General features: G+C 39.0%; 2 protein-coding genes across 3 annotated transcripts in view; one reads left to right on the top strand and one right to left on the bottom strand.

Moving 5' to 3' along the window:
* Positions 1 to 21,731, top strand: part of LOC122813140 (nmrA-like family domain-containing protein 1) — a 918,981-nt gene that overhangs the window by 109,896 nt on the left and 787,354 nt on the right. The window lies entirely within an intron of this gene.
* NCF2 (neutrophil cytosolic factor 2) overlaps positions 5,962 to 21,731 on the bottom strand; it is a 612,590-nt gene continuing 596,820 nt past the window's right edge. Inside the window, exon 15 of the mRNA XM_044085286.1 lies at positions 5,962 to 6,387. Within this exon, the coding sequence (XP_043941221.1) occupies positions 6,290 to 6,387 (98 nt within the window). The 3' untranslated portion in view covers positions 5,962 to 6,289. The remainder of the gene's footprint in view (positions 6,388 to 21,731) is intronic.

The following is a 21,731-nucleotide window of genomic DNA, read 5'->3' as shown; positions in this document are numbered from 1 at the left end:
TGGTAAATATATGGTTAAAATCTTAAAGCAGTAGCATGTGTAAGTTCATCAATTGGTGTTTGTCATTCAGAGTTGTCCAAGATGACTGTACTGTGTCTTCAGTATCTCTTAGTGTATGTAAAAATCAACACAAAACCAACAGCAAGAAATTGAAACCCAAAGCCAGGAACCCAATAACAAATGATTCCCACAATCCATGAGGTCATATATATCACCAAAACAATAAATCTGTAGAAAATAGTGGCTGAAAAAACTGTTTAATAAGACTTAAGCACAAAGCAATGAAATGTAATGCCCTTCATTCCACCATCAAATGGGACTTCATCAGAACTACCAACCTAAGAATTGCAATCACTTAAACATCAATCTCATCAAATCACACAATGCAAAAACTATGACATCACTGAAAATGCAGAATCACTTCCTAAAATATGCTCTAAATTTATTATGCTATCTTTAAGTATTAAAATAGTCAGTCTTTGAATCCACAGTTAGCTATGTTAAAAACCTTTAAGTGAAATGTTATTAAAAGGTGCTGAATAAAAAAAATCCAATATTTCAACAACAACCCCCAAAAATGTAATTGAAAAAACATTTTAGATTATTGTGTTCTTATCACCATTACAACTTAGTGTCCGTTAATTTTAGTACAGGGTTGACAGACACGTTTGTTAATGCCTGGAAAAATGGTTGCATTCAAACAAAGTTGCCAATAAAGTTCCCTGTACTCCATTTTTCTTTCCCACGTTCTACCTCTTGGATCACATAGAACTATTTCCAATATGCCAAAAACTTTTTATAATTTGTATATAAAACTGAATGTTTGTATAGAACACTCTTAGAATTATTCTTAGACATATCATAATAGTACTTGACCTTTTCCCTCAATGGCATGTTTTTCCTATATAGAAGGCAGGTCAAGTGACACATTTTGCTGTATACACAAGCCCAAAAGAGTGACATGTCCCATCTTTCAGGGTTACTTTATTGGTATATCCATTTCTTCCATTGTTTCTGTACTTCCTAATATAAATTGGCATTTAGTGCACCTCCAACATTTATGGTTTCCTTTATTACCTTTATGAAATTTGTATTTCTTACTCACTAACATATTTTTTTTTATATTCTATGATGTCTTATAAACAAAATGTGGCACTGTCCCCACAATTTTGTGTATTCCATCATTTGCCCCAAAGATGGTCCAATTCATTTTAATGATATTCATAATTAAATTTCAACCCACACGATGTGACAAAACCAGTACTCTTTCAAAATTTACACTGTATTTATTACCTGTGTTTCCTTGTTTGTTTTGAGCTAAAAGATAACTACTTTGGTTACTAACCAAATTGGGGAGCAAAGCAGTTTCAATAAGTGGTGTGCATTTTCCCCTAACAAAGGGCAACTTCTGCACTTGGATTGCTAACTAATGTTGCTGGATAACTCTTTCAACCAACATATACTCTAATTTTATTCTTTCCTTTTCAAACTTAGTTCATAGGTTCATAGATTAATAGGTAGGTACTAGGCTATCAGCCCTGGGGTCTATATAAGCCTACCCAAAAAAGTTCCCTGGCTTTCGCCACCCAAGAAAGTTATTTTCCTGTGCCCCTGTCAAACAGAGCCACAGAAGTGATCCTCAGGGTGAATTTCCTATTTCCCATCCAATTGTCAAGATTTTTCTTAAAGAGGGCTAATGAGGAGCTTTGCTTGGCATGAATGGGTAGTCTGTTTTAGAGCATGGAAAGTCTCTGGGACAGGAATCTATCCCTCCAGCATGTTCTGTTTATTGTGGTGGCAAGGTTTAGGTCTCTGGAGCATGTGGCTCGGAGGGATTGGGGTTTCTTTAAGTGTAGCATGTCCAACAGATCTGGGTTTGAAATGGCTCTGTAATAGCGATAAGTGATGGAGTAGAACTGTAGAACTGAAGTTTTTTAAGACATTCTGCATATGGCATCTGTTTGAGGCTGGTAATCCTCTTAGTGAGGTATTTCTGTGGCCTTTCTAGTTGTTGTAGATGTCTTGTGAGGTACATGCAAAACGGGGCATTGTACTCTATAATAGGTCTGATGAGGGATGAGTAGAGAGGAACAATGACCTCTTTTCTTCTGGAGGTGAACCACTTTGTGATGAGGTGTGTCATGTAGAAGGATTTCCTGACTACTGTGGCAATGTGATTATCAAAGGAGAGACTACTGCCCACCTGTGTCCCAAGGTCTCTTATCACACTCAGTGTTTAGTAGGCTGCTGCCTATGTGGTAGTTCATGGGTACAGTGTTTTTCCCAAAGGGGATGACAATGCACTTCTTGGCATTGAGCTTGAGGCCACGACCTTGACACCAAGCATCAGTCTCATTGACGCCTCTTTGCAGAATGTCCACTTCATTAGGTGATTCTATTATGGCACCTAGTTTGCAGTTGTCTGCGAACTTCATTAGCCAAAGTCCTGCTGTATTAGCCTGGATGTCTGAAAAGTAGATGCCAAACAGGAGAGGACCCAGGACTGAGCCCTGTGGTACTCCACTTGTCACTGGCCTGAAGTTGGATTTAGAGTCGGCTACTTTCACTGTGTGGGTTTTGTCAGTGAGCCAGTTGGCCACCCAGCTTGTAAAATAGGGATTTATGCCCAGTCTAGTGAGTTTATCTATAATTCCAGAGTGGGGGATGGTGTTGAAAGCCTTGGTGAGATCAAGATAGGGTGTGTGCACCACTTTATCCTTGTCCATGGCTCTGATGGCAGCTTCATAGAAGTCAATCACATGACCTACCTTTTACAAACCTAAACTGAGTGGGGTCCAGAGTTTGGAGGATGCCTATCTCCTTGTTTATAAGCTCCAAGATGATACATTCCATGGCCTTGCAGACCAGACTCGTCAGGATAATGTGGTGGTAGTTCCCAGGGTCCGTGGTGGTGCCCCCTTTGTGGAGTGGGATAACCATCACTGTGTACCATTCGGTAGGCATAAAGCCTGAAGTGAGGCTATGATTGAACATGGTACTTAGTTGGGGTGCCAGTTTGTTCTGTAGTTCATGCAGAACACAGCCTGGGATGTTGTCAGGTCCCATTGCTGTGCTCTTGGCTTTGGAGAGTGTGGTCTTTACTTGTGCAGTCATGATTACATGGGCTTTGCATTCTTCCGGTATAGTGATGGGCCCTTTGGGGGGGGGGGTGACAGGGGGGAGGGGGGGTGAAGTTTGCACTGAACCTGTCTGCCAGGATGTTTTATTTGATACTGTTCTTGCTAAATGTGCAAACCATCCCTGATTATATTCTTTTTGTAATGGAAAGGGTGAAAGCTATTGTAGTGTAAATCTGCATTGGAGAAAGTCGGCTTTCTGTGTATAGTTGATTCAAAGCCATCATTACCCTTAAAATAATTGCCTAAATATTGGATTTTTAACACAGTCAAAAAGTGAATATAAATTTTAAGAGAGAGTACTTTTTATATATTCCAAAGATTCATGTAGGGTCTCCTCTAAACCATTCCCAAGTAATGAAAATATCACCAAGGAAATGCAAATAAATTTTACGAAAAGTATAAAAACGGGTTGGATATGTTTAATGAAGCATTATTAGAGTGCACTTTTTAAGTAGTATTGATATTAATATGGTTTTGAACCTTATGGATTTAGTTTTCTCTAACAATTTTATTTATTTTGAAGGAGAAAAATATAAACATATAAAAGGAGTAGCCATGGGTGCAACCTGTATACTCTGCTACACCAAGCTGGTGTCATTGACCTAGTAAATTATTTCCTCCTCCAAATGTTATACTTTTTGTAAAATTTACGTGCGTTTCCTTGAGTAAGTCACTTAACCAGACATTATTCTCACGCAGCCCCTTACAAGGGACTGGTGCCCAGTGGGCTTACCAGTTTGACAACTAAGTATTTTTAGATTTTGTTATTAGCAGGAAATATGGTTATTTTAATGCTCAGTGTGATATAGTTACACTTTCCAGACAGTTGTCAGAATATGCACAGGATATTTGTATAATCAAACAGATTTTGTAGTGTGGCATCATGGGTCTATATTAGAAGATCAAACGCTAATACCCGAAACCACACAATATCAAAGGTATTCCCTGGGAAAAAAATCGCTGGGCCATTGTCGGGACTTTGCCATTTCCACCACTGTGGTGCGATCTCACAGTTGGTATATTTAAGTAGGGGGGCGAGGAGCGGGCTGAAGCCCCCCACTTTATTTTGTCTCTGGATTTTTTTTTTTTGGAGCAGCGATTTATTTCCCTGGGAAAAAATTGCTGTTCTGTACATTTGGTATTTTGTGGTTTCAGGCATTAGCATTCGATTAAAGAGCGTTGGCTCTTTTGGAGTTTTGATCTTCTAGTATAGACCTGGCATCACAACTGACAGTATTTGGGCATCAGTTTAAAAAGTGGAGTGACATGTTTATTAATATTATTACTTGAGGAAACAATTAGTAAACGTTGTCTAATGAAATTCAGAATATAAAAAAATCAGGTTTCAAGGATGTGATTTATTTAATGATCAGTGATCTTAGAATATGCAAAACAAAAGCTACTACCAGGAAGTTACAAAAAACATGATCTTAATGCATATCATGACAAACAAAGGAGCAATGTAAGTAGCATATAAGTCCCTGTATGTGTAGTGAGAGCAGCAAAGAATGTAGAAATATATACAGTGTAAATGCAAATAGCTGGTATATGCAGCAGAATTCATGGAATTTAAAACCTGACCTTTGTGACATAAAGCTAAACTGACAGGTGTTTTGAAGACAGCACGGGAGAATGAGAGATGTGCTTATTTTTAGTGAGAAAAATGAGAATATGTGAGATACAAATACTGCACAATCATTCCAGGTATTAAAATGAAATTAAAGATCAATCAGTTTCTAGGTTATGGAAGATCTTTTGAAATGCTCTTGGCTATAGCATTTATAATTCTAATTTTGCTATGCTTCATGTGTAGGATCTTAATGGTAAAATGGTGCAAAATAGGTACTAATGAATTAATGATAATTACTGAGTATGTATGCATATAAAAGACACTATCAGGATAATGTAACTGGAACATTGGATATAACAACTTGTTCAGAGTTTGAGAACCTTCTGAAATGTAACAGTCTGAGCAATCCCTAAATAATAATTGCATGCTTTTGCTGTCAGTTTAGGAATATGAATTATGATTTTAAAGAATATTCCAGAAGGTACTACCTAAGTTTAGATACTTTGTTTCATGTATACACATTAGTCTTTGTAGTCTGCCATGCTAGATTTACTTCTTGTGTAATCTGAGCAGCTGTCAATTCTACTTTGAAAAATAAAAATTATTGCAACAATATGAGTTTATGTGTGAGTGAATTAACTTTGAGATGGACAGCGTGCATAGACTTAGGCTCTTTAATTTAGAAACTACTTTTCTCATGGTAATCATGCTTTGCCTCCATATATGACCTTATATCATACTTAATTTTATAGTGACTAAAAGGTTCTCCTTACCTTTCCTGAAATCATCCTCCATAGTAATGTAGATGTTTCACCTTTTGATGATTTTCTTTTTTTTCACACCTGCTTGACTAAAAACAATCACAGAAGAGCAGATTGTGTAATTTGCCAGCTTCATCTCTTTATATCTGCTGTATCCAGGAACAATGACCAAAAGGGTAACACCACTAAAACCTACAAACAGCTGCTCAGACAAAAGTGATTTTTCTGCATGAGCTCAAATACAAGGAAAAGGAGAATTCACTGAACTCTACAACTTGATGATGATGATTTCAAAGTGGGATTTAAAGAAAAAAGTAAATGAAAGGAAGTCTGATGACTGGAATGCGCTTTCACAGAAAATGGTGAGGGACGCATCAGCAAAATGCATCAAAGAAAGATAGGACAGGCATATAGGATCATTTACGAAAAGGGTAACAGAAAAATGTTGGCTGACCACTAGCCTCAAAGTAAACCAGTCGGACAAACAGAGTAGATGATTTCTGTAAGTTTTAATGGCTATTATTTTGCTTTCTCAGTGTAGAGTTATATACTTCATAAACTTAAAATGTATATTTTAACTGTGTGTGTCACCAGGCACATAACACTCAAACTAATTGCAAACCATATGACATTTATCATATTATAATAAATACATTCACATCAAGTAACACACTAAGAAAATTGTTTTAAGTTTTTTTTCTCAGCAAAATACTGATCATTAAAACAGTTGAAGAAAGCAATACAGCATTTAAGAAAAAAGTACAGAAATTCTGGAAATCATGACAAAATCAAGAGATAGTTGAATATATTCTTCTGTTTCAGTTTCCTTTCCTTTGGGAATGACAGGCTTGTGCAAAGCATGTTGGGAATATGCCCACATTTCCATTGCACTGACCTTCTGACCAGTCTTCATTCACTGTAGAGAGAGAAAGAGCATATTAAAATACAATTTCATGCATCCAGACAAATAAAATACAAATTGTTAAGGTAAGGTATTTTGCAGATTTGGGATATGCTAAGTTATTAAAATGGAAGAGAAGGTGCAAAGTATTCTGTTGGCTGTCTTGTCTTATCAACGTGGCTACCCTGCCCTCAACCAGTAAAGATCAGATGCACTCAGACTGGAGCAGAGGCATCATTTAATTAGAAAATGTGAACGGTTTACTAAGCTCCAGTCTTTACGGGGTAGGAGTGATATTATCAGGGTTGGGAATCCCCATGAAAACATTCTGAAAATATTAACAGAAATATTATATTCTAAGAAATTTAAGCAGGCTAGAAGTGAATACATATTTCATTACACAGTAACAGAGAAAACTTAAAACTCCCTCAATTACTCTGTATTGCAGCTATTATTTTGTGTGTACAAGGTCACACAGACAAATTTAAGTTGTACTTTTACAGTAAACTTGTGAATAATTAAGAAAACATAATGTAAAATACTCAGCACTGTAATGAAATCAATGCAAAAAGAGGATCTTGGCACTCCTAATAGTATTTTCCTTAAATATAAAAATAAGCCTCAGTTACAAACAGACAGCCTGAATCTAAAGGGTGCAGAACTTTCCAGTAATATGACTGTCTGAGGTGTGCAGACACTTGTGCACACAAATACAACTATGGAGCCAGGCACACGTATTCTGACAAATATTTTTACAGCATTCTGTTTAAACCCAGAACTATACTGCAGTGAAAAAAATAATAAAAATGAGAATTATAGTATCTACAGAATGCTCCTTTGTAATGAGCACTAACAACTGTACTGTACAGATGGGACGCACTGCAAACTATGAGACATCCTGTACACAGGTGTGAATTCAATGTTACCTGTCTTTAAAACGCTTAATGTTGAAAGTTAGTGGCTGAGGTAACAAAAGAAAGTGAGGTCTCCTTTAGCATTCCTCCTGACATAAAGCGAAGACTTATTTTCCTTTGCAGTGCATTTTATGCTATCATTATGGAACTAATAATGCCTGACAGGACAGTCATTACCGAGAAATAATGGATTGCCTAGGGGTGTTGTGAGGCTCAGTGTCACAGGTAGAGGGTTTCTCCACCTCTAGAAAGACTACTGTTTCCCTTGTGATGCTCACCTTGGAGGCCATTATTGCACTTAGAAAATGGATTATTTAAATTGTTTTACATTAGTTTTATTACATATATTTTTTTATATTTAACATAAAATAGTTCTACCTAATGTTGAAAGTTGGTGTAGAATACAGAATTGTTGGATGAAGTATTTTACATCTAAAATATGAAACTTATGTAAGTATTTAATAATGTCTCCTCAAGACAGACACGCACACACACACACACACACACACACACACACACACACACACACACACACACACATATGTAGACACTGATGCACACACAGGCGCACATGCACACAGATGTATAAATCACTCACTTGTGCACACACACATGCATGCACTCACACTGATGATTGATGAAGAGGTACTGACATACTCACACAACATTTTATGTGCTGATGGTTTGAATCTCAGCTGCCATGAGACAGATAAGAATACAGATTTCACAGTAATTGTGAAATTTGTGAGTACATACAGATTTCACAATAATTGTGAAGTTTGTGAGCACATGCACATTTCACAGTAATTGTGAAGTTTGTGAGCATATACAGATTTCACAGTAATTGTGAAGTTCGTGAACATATACAGATTTCACAGTAACTGTGAAGTTTGTGAGCACATACAGATTTCACAGTAATTGTGATGTTAGTGATTTCACAGTAATTGTGAAGTCCATGTGCACATACAGATTTCACAGTAATTGTGAAGTATGTGAGCACATACAGATTTCACAGTAATTGTGATGTTTGTGATATCACAGTAATTGTGAAGTTTGAGGGCACATACAAATTTCACAGTAATTGTGAAGTTTGTGAGCACATACAGATTTCACAGTAAGTGTGAAGTTTGTGATTTCAAAGTAATTGTGAAGTCCGTGTGCACATATGACTCATAGCAGTTGGCGCAGCTTCTTGTAGCAGCTGCTGCATTCAATTTGTTTAGTTTTGCTTTTTCCCTGGTCAGTAACCATGGCTTAAAAAAGAAAACAGAGGAAACTTACAAGCAGAGGACATATAAGATAAGTTGTCTTCTGCTTGTAGTTTTCACAGTGGTTCTATTTTTTAAAAGACACTGTTAGCCATTGCAGTCCTTTTTCCATTCACTGTAACAAATAAGTGTCTTCAGTTTTATTTGTTTCTGTCTGAGCTTCCTTGTTGTCTAGTATCTTGATGTGAGGCAGTGGATTTGGTTTTCACTGGGCTGTCCTTGCACAACAATGCTCGTTAGAGCGCATTCATTCTTCAGTAGGGTTTGCAGTTTAGAATGGTCCATTTAGTACATGCAATGTACCAGGATCTCTGTTGGGATGTTGCATTTACATGACGTTACTCACACTGATCTACAAAAGACACCAAGAAGTTAATTGATGCTGATCTACAAAAAAGACACAGAAATGCTGTTATGTAGTCTGGCTATCTTTTCTAGTCACAGATATGAAATATTGGTGAGTTGTAAGTGACAGCTGAAGAACCTAGAAGTGTACCATCAATGGTGCATCTACAGTGGGTAGGAAGACCGCTGATGTAAGATTATTCTCAGTGAGGTCAGTGTTGCCAACACTGAGGTAATGAAAGTCAGCCATCAGTTCCTCTGTGATGAACATTAACTGTTTGAGTTCAGCACTGGAACTGCCTAATAATCTCATATCATCATAATTTACTTCCCAGGGAAATTTAAAAAAATACAGAAGCGCTGAGAAACAAGTACAACCATGCTAGCCTTGGTTACCTTAGGTGCTGCCCCTTCCTGCCTAAATTCCCCCACCCAGGACCCAATTGACTAGTTACATTCTGGATTTTGTGCTGTGTTTCTAAAGGACTTGTTTTCACAAATAGCAAAGTGTGTTAATGTGGTTATTAACAGTTTGTTCTTTAAAAAAAATTATTTTGTTGAATTAATATGAGTCGGTATTATTCAGTATTATTTACAGTAGATGTTTGTTAGAAACATTTTAAAGAATCAAAGAATGCTTCAAAAAGTCAGCATGTAACTAAAATATGTAAAAAAAAGACAAAACTAAAACTAAAAAAAAACACTGAAAATATAGGAGAAATGTATTAAAAAAGAAAGTAAAACACTTTTTCCCTTAATCAAAATGGAACCTCTTCAGAAAACTTCAAGGAAAGTGCAAGATACACCCAAAAGTTTAATTTATAAGTGCTTTTCTCCACAAGTAAGGTGGACTTCATCAATCAAAAAAAAAATCTCCCAATAGTGTCCTTTTATAATCATCAACAATTCTAGTGCCATCTTGTGGTGGTAGTATTAAATTGCACATATAAAGTAATAAAACCATAAAAAAACACAATTCAAAATAAATAAAATTGAAAACAAATACCAGTTACAAAATAGTTAAAAAAATAGAATATTAGATAAATAAAGAATTGTAAACATCCTAATGCTAAAATAAAATGAAATATAAATTGCACTAAGCAATTAAATATATATATTTCTGAAAAAACAAAAGAATGTTGATGGACACCCTGTTGTTAATGCCTGGGGGATTAGTGGCATCCAACAGCACTTGCCAATATAGTTCACATTTGTCAGTGTAAACCTCCCAGGTACCCCCATCAAACATCCATAGACTAGCACTAGGCTAACTGCCCTTATGGACCATTTTAAGCCTAGCCAGTTACCCAATGTGAGAATCAAACCCTGCACCTTGTATCTGTAAAGCAACCACGATAACCATTATGCCAAGCTCCCACCCATTTCTTAAAATTTTGACAATAGTTAGAATGTTTACTGTTGTCTCTTTTATCCAATATTCTCTTACAAATTAAACTTATGCTTATGAATTAAATTTACAAATTATTTTTTTAAGTTGTATAGTTGCAGACTGAATTGTTTGGAGACTCAATATACAATAAGATCATGTTAGTGACTCATATGACATAGGTTCATAGATTAGTACTAGGCTAAGTGCCCTTGCGAGCCATTTTTAAGCCTAGCCAATTATCCCTTGTGAGACTCAAACCCTGCACTTTTTGTTTGTAAGGCAAACACCTTAAGTATTAGGCCACCCCCCCCCCCACATTAGCTTAACAAATTATAGTGTGTATATAAAATATGTATAGTACAAACACATTAATACAAAATTTTAAAATTATGGTCTATCTAAATGGTCTGTCTTTTAACACACACTTAATGTTAACTTTTCATTGATGCCTGATGGTCTTTTAGCTGCTAGACAGAGTTGCCGTTGCAGTTCCTTGATTTCAAGTTTATTGTTAAAGTCCCCCCCTCTAATACCTACCTGGAGATTCTCAAAAAAATCAACATTTTCTAATAGTTGTTGAGCTTGCACTGTGTCTATACAAGGCACTATTCAAATTTATAGTTTTCTAGGTTATTATTTGGCCATTGATCCAGTGGACCATCTGTAACCCAGCCACATGATCTCACACTGAATTTACCACAACATGAATTAAATTCAGACTTCCAACAGGATGAATTACTTTGGATCTAGTTCTATCCCTTTTAAATAAGGACTTGAGAGGCCAGACTGGTGTTGTACTTACAACTGCCTATCTAGTCATCCAGGTTGCACTTGAAAAGGGTCAGGGTTAGGGAACTTACTATGCTTTACGTAGAGGGGGGCGTTTATTCCATAAAAGAGGTATTCTCTGCAATGGATATTGATTGTGCCAGGAGGTCCTATTTATATTGTGATGGAAGTTCAGAGCTCTTGAGTGGATCTTTAGGGTTATTAGTTTTGTGGATGTGAAGGTGGTTGCATAGCATTGGATGTTTTGGGGATTTGTAGGCCAGGCAGATTTCTCTCTCAAAAGTTGATGGGACATGGAAAACAGTGACGGCACTTTAAGGTGGTCATGGTAGCTCAAGGTGGATATGCCCTTGACTGCCTTAGTAAGGAAATGCTGTGGTCTCTTGAGCTGGGTCATGTGGTTACATAAGTAGATACTGAAGAGGGCATTATACTGTGTTATTGGCTTGATAAGGAAGGAGTAGAGGGGGATAATGACTTTCTTAGATCTTGAAGATAAACCCCTGGTGATTAGTAAGGCTGTATAAAGGGATTTCCTAATAAACATGGTAACATCATGGTGAAAGGATAGATCATTGTCAGTCGAAATGTCCAAATCCCTAATGAATTAATCAATTTTTAGGAGGGGTGTTACTTATATGATAGGACCATGGTTACCTGGGTTTGCCAAAGGACACAATGCCACATTTTAACACCTTCCAGTTTACATTCATCAACAAAATTTGTTAACCACAGGCCCTTGATATTTTAGTAGATACCAAAGAGGAGTGGTCCCAGTACTGTTCCCTGGGGTACAACACTGGTAACTACTCTTGTGATTGAAAGTGTGTCTCTATCACTAAGAGTGGGTTCTGTCAGTGAGACAGTTTAGTAGCCAGCAGGTAACATGATACCAGAGTTTAGAATGGAATTAAAGGCTTTGCCAAAATCCAGGTACACAGTGTGAACCAGTTTGCCCAAATCCAATGCCTTGGTGACTTGTTCAAAAATGTTCACCAGATTTAGGAGGCAGGATCTGCCATTATGAAACCCAAACTAGTTAGGGTCCTGGGTTTGAAGACTGTCTGTCTTTGCTAATGAGTTCCATAATGATTTTAATCACTGGTGAGTTCTATAATGTTACCTGTTGTCTTACAGATAGGGCTGGTGAGGCTTATGTGTCTATACTTTCCTGGCTCAGTACTGAGACCCCTTTTGTGGAGAGGGATGACAAAACCAGTTCTGCATACCTCTGGCATGAATCCAGTGAAAAGGCTAAGACTGACTAGACTTAATAATGAATCAGTCAGACAGTGTTTGGTGCTGAGAAGAAGACAGTCTGGCACAATATTCAGGCCCATGGAGCTAGTGTCCTTGGCCTTGGATGCATCACTTGGACTTGCTCAGAGATGATTGGGTAGTGGTATAGGCATAGTAATGTGCTGTGTATAATTAGCAGAGATAACAAAGTAGTATTTGGTATTACTTCTGAGGTTTCTGGACTTAACCGAAGAATACTTTGTGGTTATCCTTTGTGTGGGTGGCAGTTTTCAATTTGCTCTTACTTTTGGAGGATTTGATTTTGTTTCTAAGTTCTTTGTTAATGTATCTTATTTTTTCTCTAGCTGACGGAGTGATAATTTTGCTTTTATAGGCTATGGGTTTCTTCCTCTTACTGCATAGATTGCTAATACCGGGGGTTCCACCAGATGGGTTTGTTCATAAATATGATATGGAATTTGTACCTTATAGGTTCATAGGTTGGTACTGAGCTATCTGCCTGAAGGCATATATTAGCCCAGCCACATTGTGCGGTATTCACCACCCATTTAGTAGTTCCCTAGACCCTTGTACTAGCAGCTAGTACCCTTGGCCCCTATCTAGTAGTGCTGTTGGTGTGATCCCTGGTGTGAACTTTCTGCTACCCATCCACTCATCAAGGTTCCTCTTGAAGAGTGATAGTGAGGGGCTCTGTCTTATGTAGATCGGGACCCTGTTCCACAGTAAGGGAAGTCTCTGCGAAGGGAATCTATCCCTCCAGCATGTTCTATTCATTGTTGTGTTGAGGTTTATATCCCTAGAGCATGTAGCTCGAGTAGATTTGGTTTTGCTAAGATGGAGCATGTTCAACAATTCTGGGTTGGACATGGCTCTGTACGTTAGACAGAGATCGCCTCTGAGAAAGCGGTATGCAACAGAGAACAGTCTTAGCTTTTTCAATCGTGCTGCATAGGGCAACTGTTTGAGGCCAGTAATTCTCTTGGTTAGGTACCTCTGTGGTCTCTCCAGCTGCTGGAGATGTCTAGCCAGGTACATTCCAATTGGTGCATTGTACTCAGTAATGGGTCTGATGAGGGAAGAGTAGAGGGGCACCATTACATCCTTAGATCTTGATGTGAACCCTTTCATGATCAGATGGGTCACATAGAAGGATTTTCTAACTGCTTTGGCAACATGGTTATCAAAGGAAAGCTGGCTATCTACTTGGGTCCCTAGATCCCTTATTTCTTCTTCAGATTTCAGGGGATTACCTCCTATGTTGTAGTTTATGGGTACTCTGTTTTTTCCAAAGGGGATTACTACGCATTTTTTTGCATTTAGCTTGAGACCATGGCTTTGACACCATGCATCAGTCTCATTTAGGCCCTTCTGGAGGATCTCCATGTCGGCCGGAGACTCTATTATAGCACCCAGTTTGCAGTCGTCCGCAAACATAGTCAGCCACAGCCCTTCCATGCTTGCCTGTACTTCGGAGAAGTATATGCCAAACAGGAGGGGCCCCAGGACAGAGCCCTGAGGCACACCACTCATTACTGGTCTGGATTTGGACATAGATCCCGCTACTGTTACTTTATGGGATCTGTCTGAGAGCCAGTTTGCGATCCATCTTGTGACGTAAGGGTTTATGCCCAGGCTGGTGAGCTTATCAATAATACCCGAATGGGGAATGGTGTCAAATGCTTTAGCAAGGTCAAGGTAAGCTGTGTGTACCTCCTTTCCCTTATCTATAGCCTGAGTAACTGTCTCAAAGAAATCCACCAGGTTCAGGAGGCATGATCTGCCCTTGACAAAGCCGAACTGTGTGGGGTCCAGCGACTGGAGGTTCCCAATCTCTCCATTTATGAGTTCCATAATGATTCGGTCCATAGCCTTACAGATCAGACTGGTCAGGCTTATTGGTCGGTAGTTCCCAGGGTCAGTTGTGGCCCCACCCTTGTGTAGCGGGACCATCGTTGCCATGCGCCATTCTCTGGGCACATATCCTGTGGATAGGTTGAGACTGAACAGGGTATTAAGATGTGGGGTTAATTCCTTTTGGAGCTCGCATATGACACAGCCTGGGACACCATCTGGTCCCATGGAGGCAGTGTTTTTAGCTTTAGATAGAGCCTTGTTAACCAATGTATCAGTAATAATTGGACTTACACAATCCCCTGGAATGGTAATAGGCCCTGTAGGTGGTGAGGGGGGGGGGGGAATTTGCACTGAACCTGTCAGCCAAGATGTTGGCAATGTCAGAAGGGTCAGTGTACTTTGTTCCATTCTGTACTAGCTCAGAACAGACCTGAGCGTTGCCATTTAGGTTTTTGACGTAGCCATAGAAGGCCTTATGGTTATCCTTGGCATCCTTGGCAACTTTCTTTTCAAAATTAGCTTTAGTTGACTTGATGAGGGCCCTCAATTTCTTACTAATGCTGATCAGGAATGATTTTTCTACTTGAGATTTGGCCTTTTTTTGTATAAGTCTCCTCCTTTTATTGTAACGTTTGCTTATGGCCGGGGTCCACCAGACTGGTTTCTTCTTGCTTGAGGAAGGAGTCTTGGTTTTATTTGGGATAGCACGGTCCATGCAATCCTGAACATGCATATAGAGTGCCTTGGTGTAGGATTCCGCATCCTGGATATCATTATCCTTCTGCAAGGGAATAGTGAAGCTTTCCACTTCGGATGCAAGTAGTTTGAAGTTTGCTTTGGAAAGGTTTTTGACTATGTTTTTTTTGACTGGGGGAGGTGGAGGGGTGAGGATGTCCAGGGTTATCAGTTTGTGGTCGGATCTGACCAAGGAGGGAGTGATAACGGGTGTGGTACAGTGGGCGCCCATATTTGTGATGATTAAATCCAATATGTTGTCCCCGCTAGTGGAGGAACATACTAGTTGTTCAAGGGCATTTGAATTTATAAATTCTATGAATTGCTGAGCATAGGAGTTGGAACAATGGTAGTTCGCCCAGTCTATACCAGGGTAGTTGAAATCACCCAAGATTATGGTGTTGGGTAGGACCGTTATATTTTCCAATGTCTCAAGGAATGCAGAGTGAGCATCTTGGGACATGGTGGGCAATCTATAACCGGCTACGACTTGAAATGTGGTTTTGCCTGCTGATAGTTGTGCATGGATGATCTCTGGGGCATCATGCTGCACTACTAACCTGGAGATATGGGTATCCTTGATGAATATGGATACACCTCCGCCCTTTGTACTTTGATCCGGTAACTGAGGCCGGAAGGTATGATATGAATTGTAACCTGGCAGTGCTGGGGTGCTCTCTTGAGCCTTGAACCAGGTTTCCATCACTACACAAACATTGATTTTCTCCATGCTGAGGAGAGCCTCGAGTGTGTGCATTTTGAGGTTGAGACTTCTGGCATTGAGTAGCATTACCCTTAGTTTTTGGTTACCTGTGTTGGTTACAGTGGTTGGTTTGTCCTTTGAGCCTTGCCTAAAAAAGGCACTATGAGGACGGCAAGAGCCTTGGCCAGTATTCAAAAACATAGGTGTGGCAGGTGCAACCCATCTCTGGCAAAACAGCGAGGCTTGTCTATCATGTCATCCCAGGCAGACAGACACTGGATCCCCTTAGAATGACACCAGAAGCTTAGCCAATTGTTGAAATTGATCGTTTTGTCTTTGTATTGTGGCATCATTTTAGGTGAAGGTAGTATGCTACTCAAGGTCAGGGTCATACCAGCTTGGGCTACATGATCAGAGAGCTCCTCAATGTCTCTTTTCATGTAGTCCAGGGAGGTACATCTTAGATCGTTCACACCAACATGTACAATGACAGCGTCATACTTGTACTTGTTCTGGAGTGACCTAAGTGCTTGTGTTATGTGGTGTATCCGAGCACCCGACAGACAGCTGACAGTAACCTTCTCCTTGTTCAGCCTGGTGAGTGGAACATCCGTGTGCCTTACTATAGAGTCTCCTATTACTAATGTGTTAGGTATGGTGTTTTGCCTTAAGGGCTGTTGTGAGGCACACTGCTGAGGTGAATTATGTGTTTTCTGGCTTGTGTTTGAGGGTGCAGGTTGCTTGCTTGTCTGCTTTGGAGGGCACTGTTTCTTTTTCAGATTGGTACCTAGTGCCTCCGAATATGTTTTTGTGTATTTATGCGTATGTTTTGCTGGTGCTTGTTTTGTAGATTCATGTGTGACAGGTGGTGTGATGCAAGTGTGTCCCTTTTCCTCTTGACTGTCTTTTACAGTCATGGGTTGAGAGCGCTTAGCGTCCAGTCTGGCTGTGTATTTGCATCTCTCACAAGTGTTTGTGTATAGAGGTAAGAGGAGAGGGTTGTTTGTATACATGAGGCAGTTGTGACATTGCCTCAGGATGCCCAATTCCACCAGATGAACTGGAGAGTACACCTGAAGCTGACCTCTGGACATGCTTTGAAGAGTAAATTGAACTTAAGTCCTGTGGACGATCGAGGGTCTTATGCTATATTATAATAGTGCTGTCTAGGAAATTTGGAGAATAATAGTGCTGTCTAGGAGATTAGGACAAGTTCTGATTTCTGTTTTGCAAGTGCTGCAATAAGAGCAGCTGATCTGAAGCACCTGATTTGAGGCTTGACTAGTTCTAAGGGAAAATTTACAGTGCAGACTTTGTGGGGCCAGGAATAGTATACCCCAACTAACCGGCACTGCCCGATGCTGCGCTGTGCGCAAGACTGCGCAAAAAGAGAGTTATAGGGACTGATAGCTCAATGCAAGTGTGGAAATGGGCACAGAACTTACCCATGAATAAGGCCACATGTAATGTGGGGTTATCTGGCTGAGGTAGGTGTTTGAATTTTGTCAGGTCATCAGTTCGACAGTATACACTTACCTTGGAGTAGTCTCTGAAGACGGAGGGCTTAAGAGATAAGTGGGGTCTTGCACTTAAGTTACATGTTATTGAACAGTGGTCAGATCGGACCAGTGACTTGGTAACTACACATACTGAGTATGGAGGGGCTTGGTTGGCAAGAAAAAGGTCCAATGTGTTTTGGACAGCTGGTCTATGGAGGCAGCATTAATGAAGTCCTGTTATCTTTATGCTATGTATTTCTGGTAATACAGGTTTCCCAAGAAGACAGTGCTGGGCTGTATAATGAGGATTGTCTGTTTGTCTGTTTAGTTATGCCTCATGGCTTGTCGGGGTTATGGAGTGGGAATGACAACTGGCAGTAGTGTGATACTGGGTTTTGTTTATCATGAGATGAATGTGAAAGTGTTTAAATTCATTGCCCTTCTTTATGAGTCTGGAGACAAAATATTTTTTAGGAACATAAATATACTCTCTCCAGTCATACCTACCAATCTGGTGTTGGGTTTGAAGGAGTGGTAAGCATTAAATCCCTGCACTGCAGGGAAGCTATTTCTTTTCTGAAACCATGTTTCAGTACCTATGCACATGTCTCTATTTTCCAGAATTAGGAATCTGCTGAGAAGTACAACTTTTTGTTAAGGCTTCTAACATTGAGCAGTACCACCTTAATATTGTTTTGATTTTGATTGGCTATGTAGGTATTTTAACTAATTACATCTGAGTAATGCCGCCAGGTGCATCTGCAGTTAACACCTACTGATGCCTGTAGGCATCAAATATTGCTTGTTCATATCTGCATCAATAATTACAATTACAAAACGGTGCTATGTACAAGGTTTTAAAATATTGCATCTTAAAGCTTACACAATAGCAAACTCAACTGCATTAATATTTGACCTCTGTCTAGTGCAAGTAAATATATATCAACTGTTGTTTTTATGATATTAATTTATATAGATATAATTTTCACATTTTTCGACTTATCTTAACAACCAAGTAACAGACAGACCTCCTTAATCTCATATGAAAGCTTTCATCTAGATGAATAAAATGTTGTGGTCAGTATGTGCATAACTTGAGTGGTTGCTGAGATATTGTAAGTTTATCATTTATACTTCTTTCATCACCCCATATAATCCCAGAGATATGAACATTTGTTTGAAATGTGAGGACATAATTTGATTGTGTTGAAAGGCTTAGGCTCCGCCCATTGGAAGTGACAGTGTAAACTTCCTGAGATCCATTGGAGTGAATGAGTTAAGAAGACTAAACATACCTACAAAAGGCACTTTGAGGGTGGAAAATCTTGGCCAATATACAGAAGCTTTGAGGAGGGAGATGCAGGCCATCCATAGCAAAGCAGCCAGAGTGGTCACTCATCTCCTCCCAGGCTGATATACATTGGATACCCTTAGAATGACAGCAGTGGTTATACCAATAATAAGAGCCAATTACCTTTTGTTTGTATTGAGTTAGCATTCTTAGTGATACAAGTTTTACAACCAATTCAGATGCATATTCTAAGAGCTCCATCTTGTCCCACTTTATATGATACAAAGAGGCACATCTCAAGCCATTCACTCTTATGTACACAATGATCAGGTCAGATGTTTACCTGGAGTGAAGGGAATTGAGGGTCCTAGAGGCACTGCTGATCCTGGAACTTGAAAAATAGCTTGCCTGTCACTCTGTTTTTGCTCAGCCTAGTGAATGCAGCATGTGTCTAATAATGGAGCCATCTATGACCATAACATTGCCAGATGTACAAGCTTGGTCCTACTGTCTTGAGGGCTTCTATTCACTGGTTGTGTGACCTCTTTTTTGTGGCTGTATTTACTGCAGAGTCAGAAAGTACAGCTGTGTAAGGAAACTTACCATAGCAGCAAATGAACTAAAAGACCACTGTTGCAGTAGCCCAAGCCATCTGGGCTACATCTCATCCAGGACACAACCATCAGCCATTCCCCAAACCCCAGGCCACCCTCCCTGTGGCCCAACTACCAAGGGCCAACCAGAGTCACACAAACTTCCTTGCCTCAAGAAGGGAGGCTATAGCTCTGAAAGGAAGAATGCTGTGAAAAGAAAAAGCAATAGTTAAACATAGGTAACAATGTGTACCAACACCCTGGACATACACAAAAAAAAACAAAAAACAAAACAAGGGTTGATGGAGTGAGGGGACTGCTACTACAACAATGATCTCTTAGAACACCTACTTTTATGTTAATTGTCTTACACAACTGTACTATGTTCAACGTTAGATAATTGTTACAGTAGCCTAAGCCATTTGAGTAGATTGCTATAGTTTAGAAACATGTGAGGAAGAAAGAATTCAAGAATTCAGGAGCTCCTAGAGGATGGTCCTGGCAAACCTTGTTCTGGACCCAGAAAAGGAATGCAGGTTGTAATGCTTTATGAAAGTATGCACACTAAACCAAGTTGCTGTCTTTAGAATATTTGTGGAGTCAACCCCTTTCCTGAAATCCTAACCTTGTATGGAAGTGGCTTGTAATGGTGATGTAAGCAAACAGAAATATCATGAGATAGACATCTAGAAACTGTGCTTTGACATTGGTTGTACATCTTTTTTACTTTCATATGAGACAAACAACTCATTGGTTTTCCTGAAGGCTTTAGTCTGCCCAGGTAGCATCTGACCTGCCTGTGGACATCCAGAGTAAATTGGATTTTTTTTCCTCCCTCATTTTTAAGTTCTAGAAAAAATACAGGGAGATTAATGAACTGGCTCATGGTAAACTCTGCAACAACTTCAGTCATAAAAAGAAGGATTTGTTTTCAATGAAACCCTGAACTTATATGCCTTCATAGTGGTCTTACCCACTTATAAATATGGCCAGGTAACATACTCATGTAATGTCATGTGTGTGTCTTCCATTTGAATGAAATATCTTATCTTGCATAATCCACTAAGAACAGTCCCTATCTGTCTGATGGGGAAATGAATGTCCCTAGGTGTTTCCAATAATTGCTTTAAAATGGAATTTCTCTTGTAATCAAATTGAGGGATATAGCCATTAATTTGAACTAAATCTGAATTTTCCAGAATAATATTCCAATTAGAGATCCTGACAGTGGGCTACGAAAAGACCTGCACTCGTCTTCATTCTTTGGTTTTTTATTAATGAGAAACCTTGATTTTCAAAACTGATGGATGGTGGTACCTATTTGACATAACCTCATTAGCAACATCACACAACTTACATTCACAAGAACTCCAAAGTTTGTATAATTCAATTAAAAATTAATTCTCTGAGAAATAATTTGTCATCACTTACCAGCTGTGATGTTATAATCAATTATCCTTAAAATATTACATTTCAAAAAAGGGAGGTACTGACAAGTAAAGCACACGTTATACAATTTACTTCTAAAAACTTGGTTGTTGGTGTCCATTTAAACACTAACATCCAGAAAATAAATTTTAGTGCCTTGCTCGGCCAGTTTAAATTTTAAAAAAAGGCATTGCTCCTAATTGATGACCTCCTTAAAATCAATGAAAGTAGCCAGTCTGACATGATTAAAAACAAAAATGTCATCTTGTCATCTATGTACCTACAATAAAGACTCATGAAAAAACAAGGGATGTTTGTACAAAAAATGTTTCTTTCACCATGCCACGGGAACATTTGAAAAAGTGGGGGCTGTAGTTGCCCCCACTGCCACTCCTTTAACTTGCTGATAAAAGAAAACTATTATTGAAAATACAAAAAAATGTACATCCAGTAAAGTACAAATGGTGTTGATGTTAATAGTAAGTTAGTGAAATGACTTAAATACAGCCTAATAGATTCAATAACAATTTCTTGTGGAATTGCTATATACAGTGGTTCAGTACCTACTGTAAACATAAAACTTTTTAAGCAAGAGAATTTGTAGTTAACTAATAAATTAAAAAGCTTCCATGCATCCTGTATACATCAACCAGTTTTTTGAAGTAAATGATTCAACAAATAGTCCCCAAATATATAAATACTTCCCAGTTTATTTTTATTAGCCCCAGGGTAAAAGGGTCAGCTGGGTCCACTGAGGTCATCTGGCTAATTTTACTCTTCATTTTGCTGACATAGCTGAAGACAGTTTTATTACAGTCTTGGATAATTAGATTTTTTTGAAAGTATATTTTTGACATTTTAATAGCTGCTTAGGAATCTTTATTTCATCTAACCTCAGTATTTGTCAATTTATTTTTCCTGGATAGGGTTGGAGACAGCCCCACGCAATGCCACTGTCCATCAGAAGAGGGGCGGCAATGCAGAGGACTCACTCAGTGCTGGTCATTAGGATCACCAAGTCACTGATGGGTGGTAGGTCTCACTGTGAGTATGCAGAAATACAAACTTGCAAGGGGAGGGCACTGTAGTGATGTGGTACACATGTGCCCCTACACAGGGGATGAGGTTAGACTATTTAAATGCTTTCATTGTCAGGATGACAATGAGAATACAAAAATTCCCTCATGGCTGCCTGAATAATGTCCATCCTTGATTCGTGGTGGAATCCCAGGGAGGGGAATGAATGGACACTTTCTGCTTGATATTTGGCAGGCAGCAGAACAAAAATCA

Source organism: Protopterus annectens, chromosome 10.part0, assembly GCF_019279795.1.
Source record: "Protopterus annectens isolate FY-2018-M chromosome 10.part0, PAN1.0, whole genome shotgun sequence".
Taxonomy (NCBI): Eukaryota; Metazoa; Chordata; order Ceratodontiformes; family Protopteridae; genus Protopterus; species Protopterus annectens.
The sequence above is the reverse complement of the archived record's forward strand: the minus strand, read 5'-3'. Positions and strand labels throughout refer to the sequence as shown.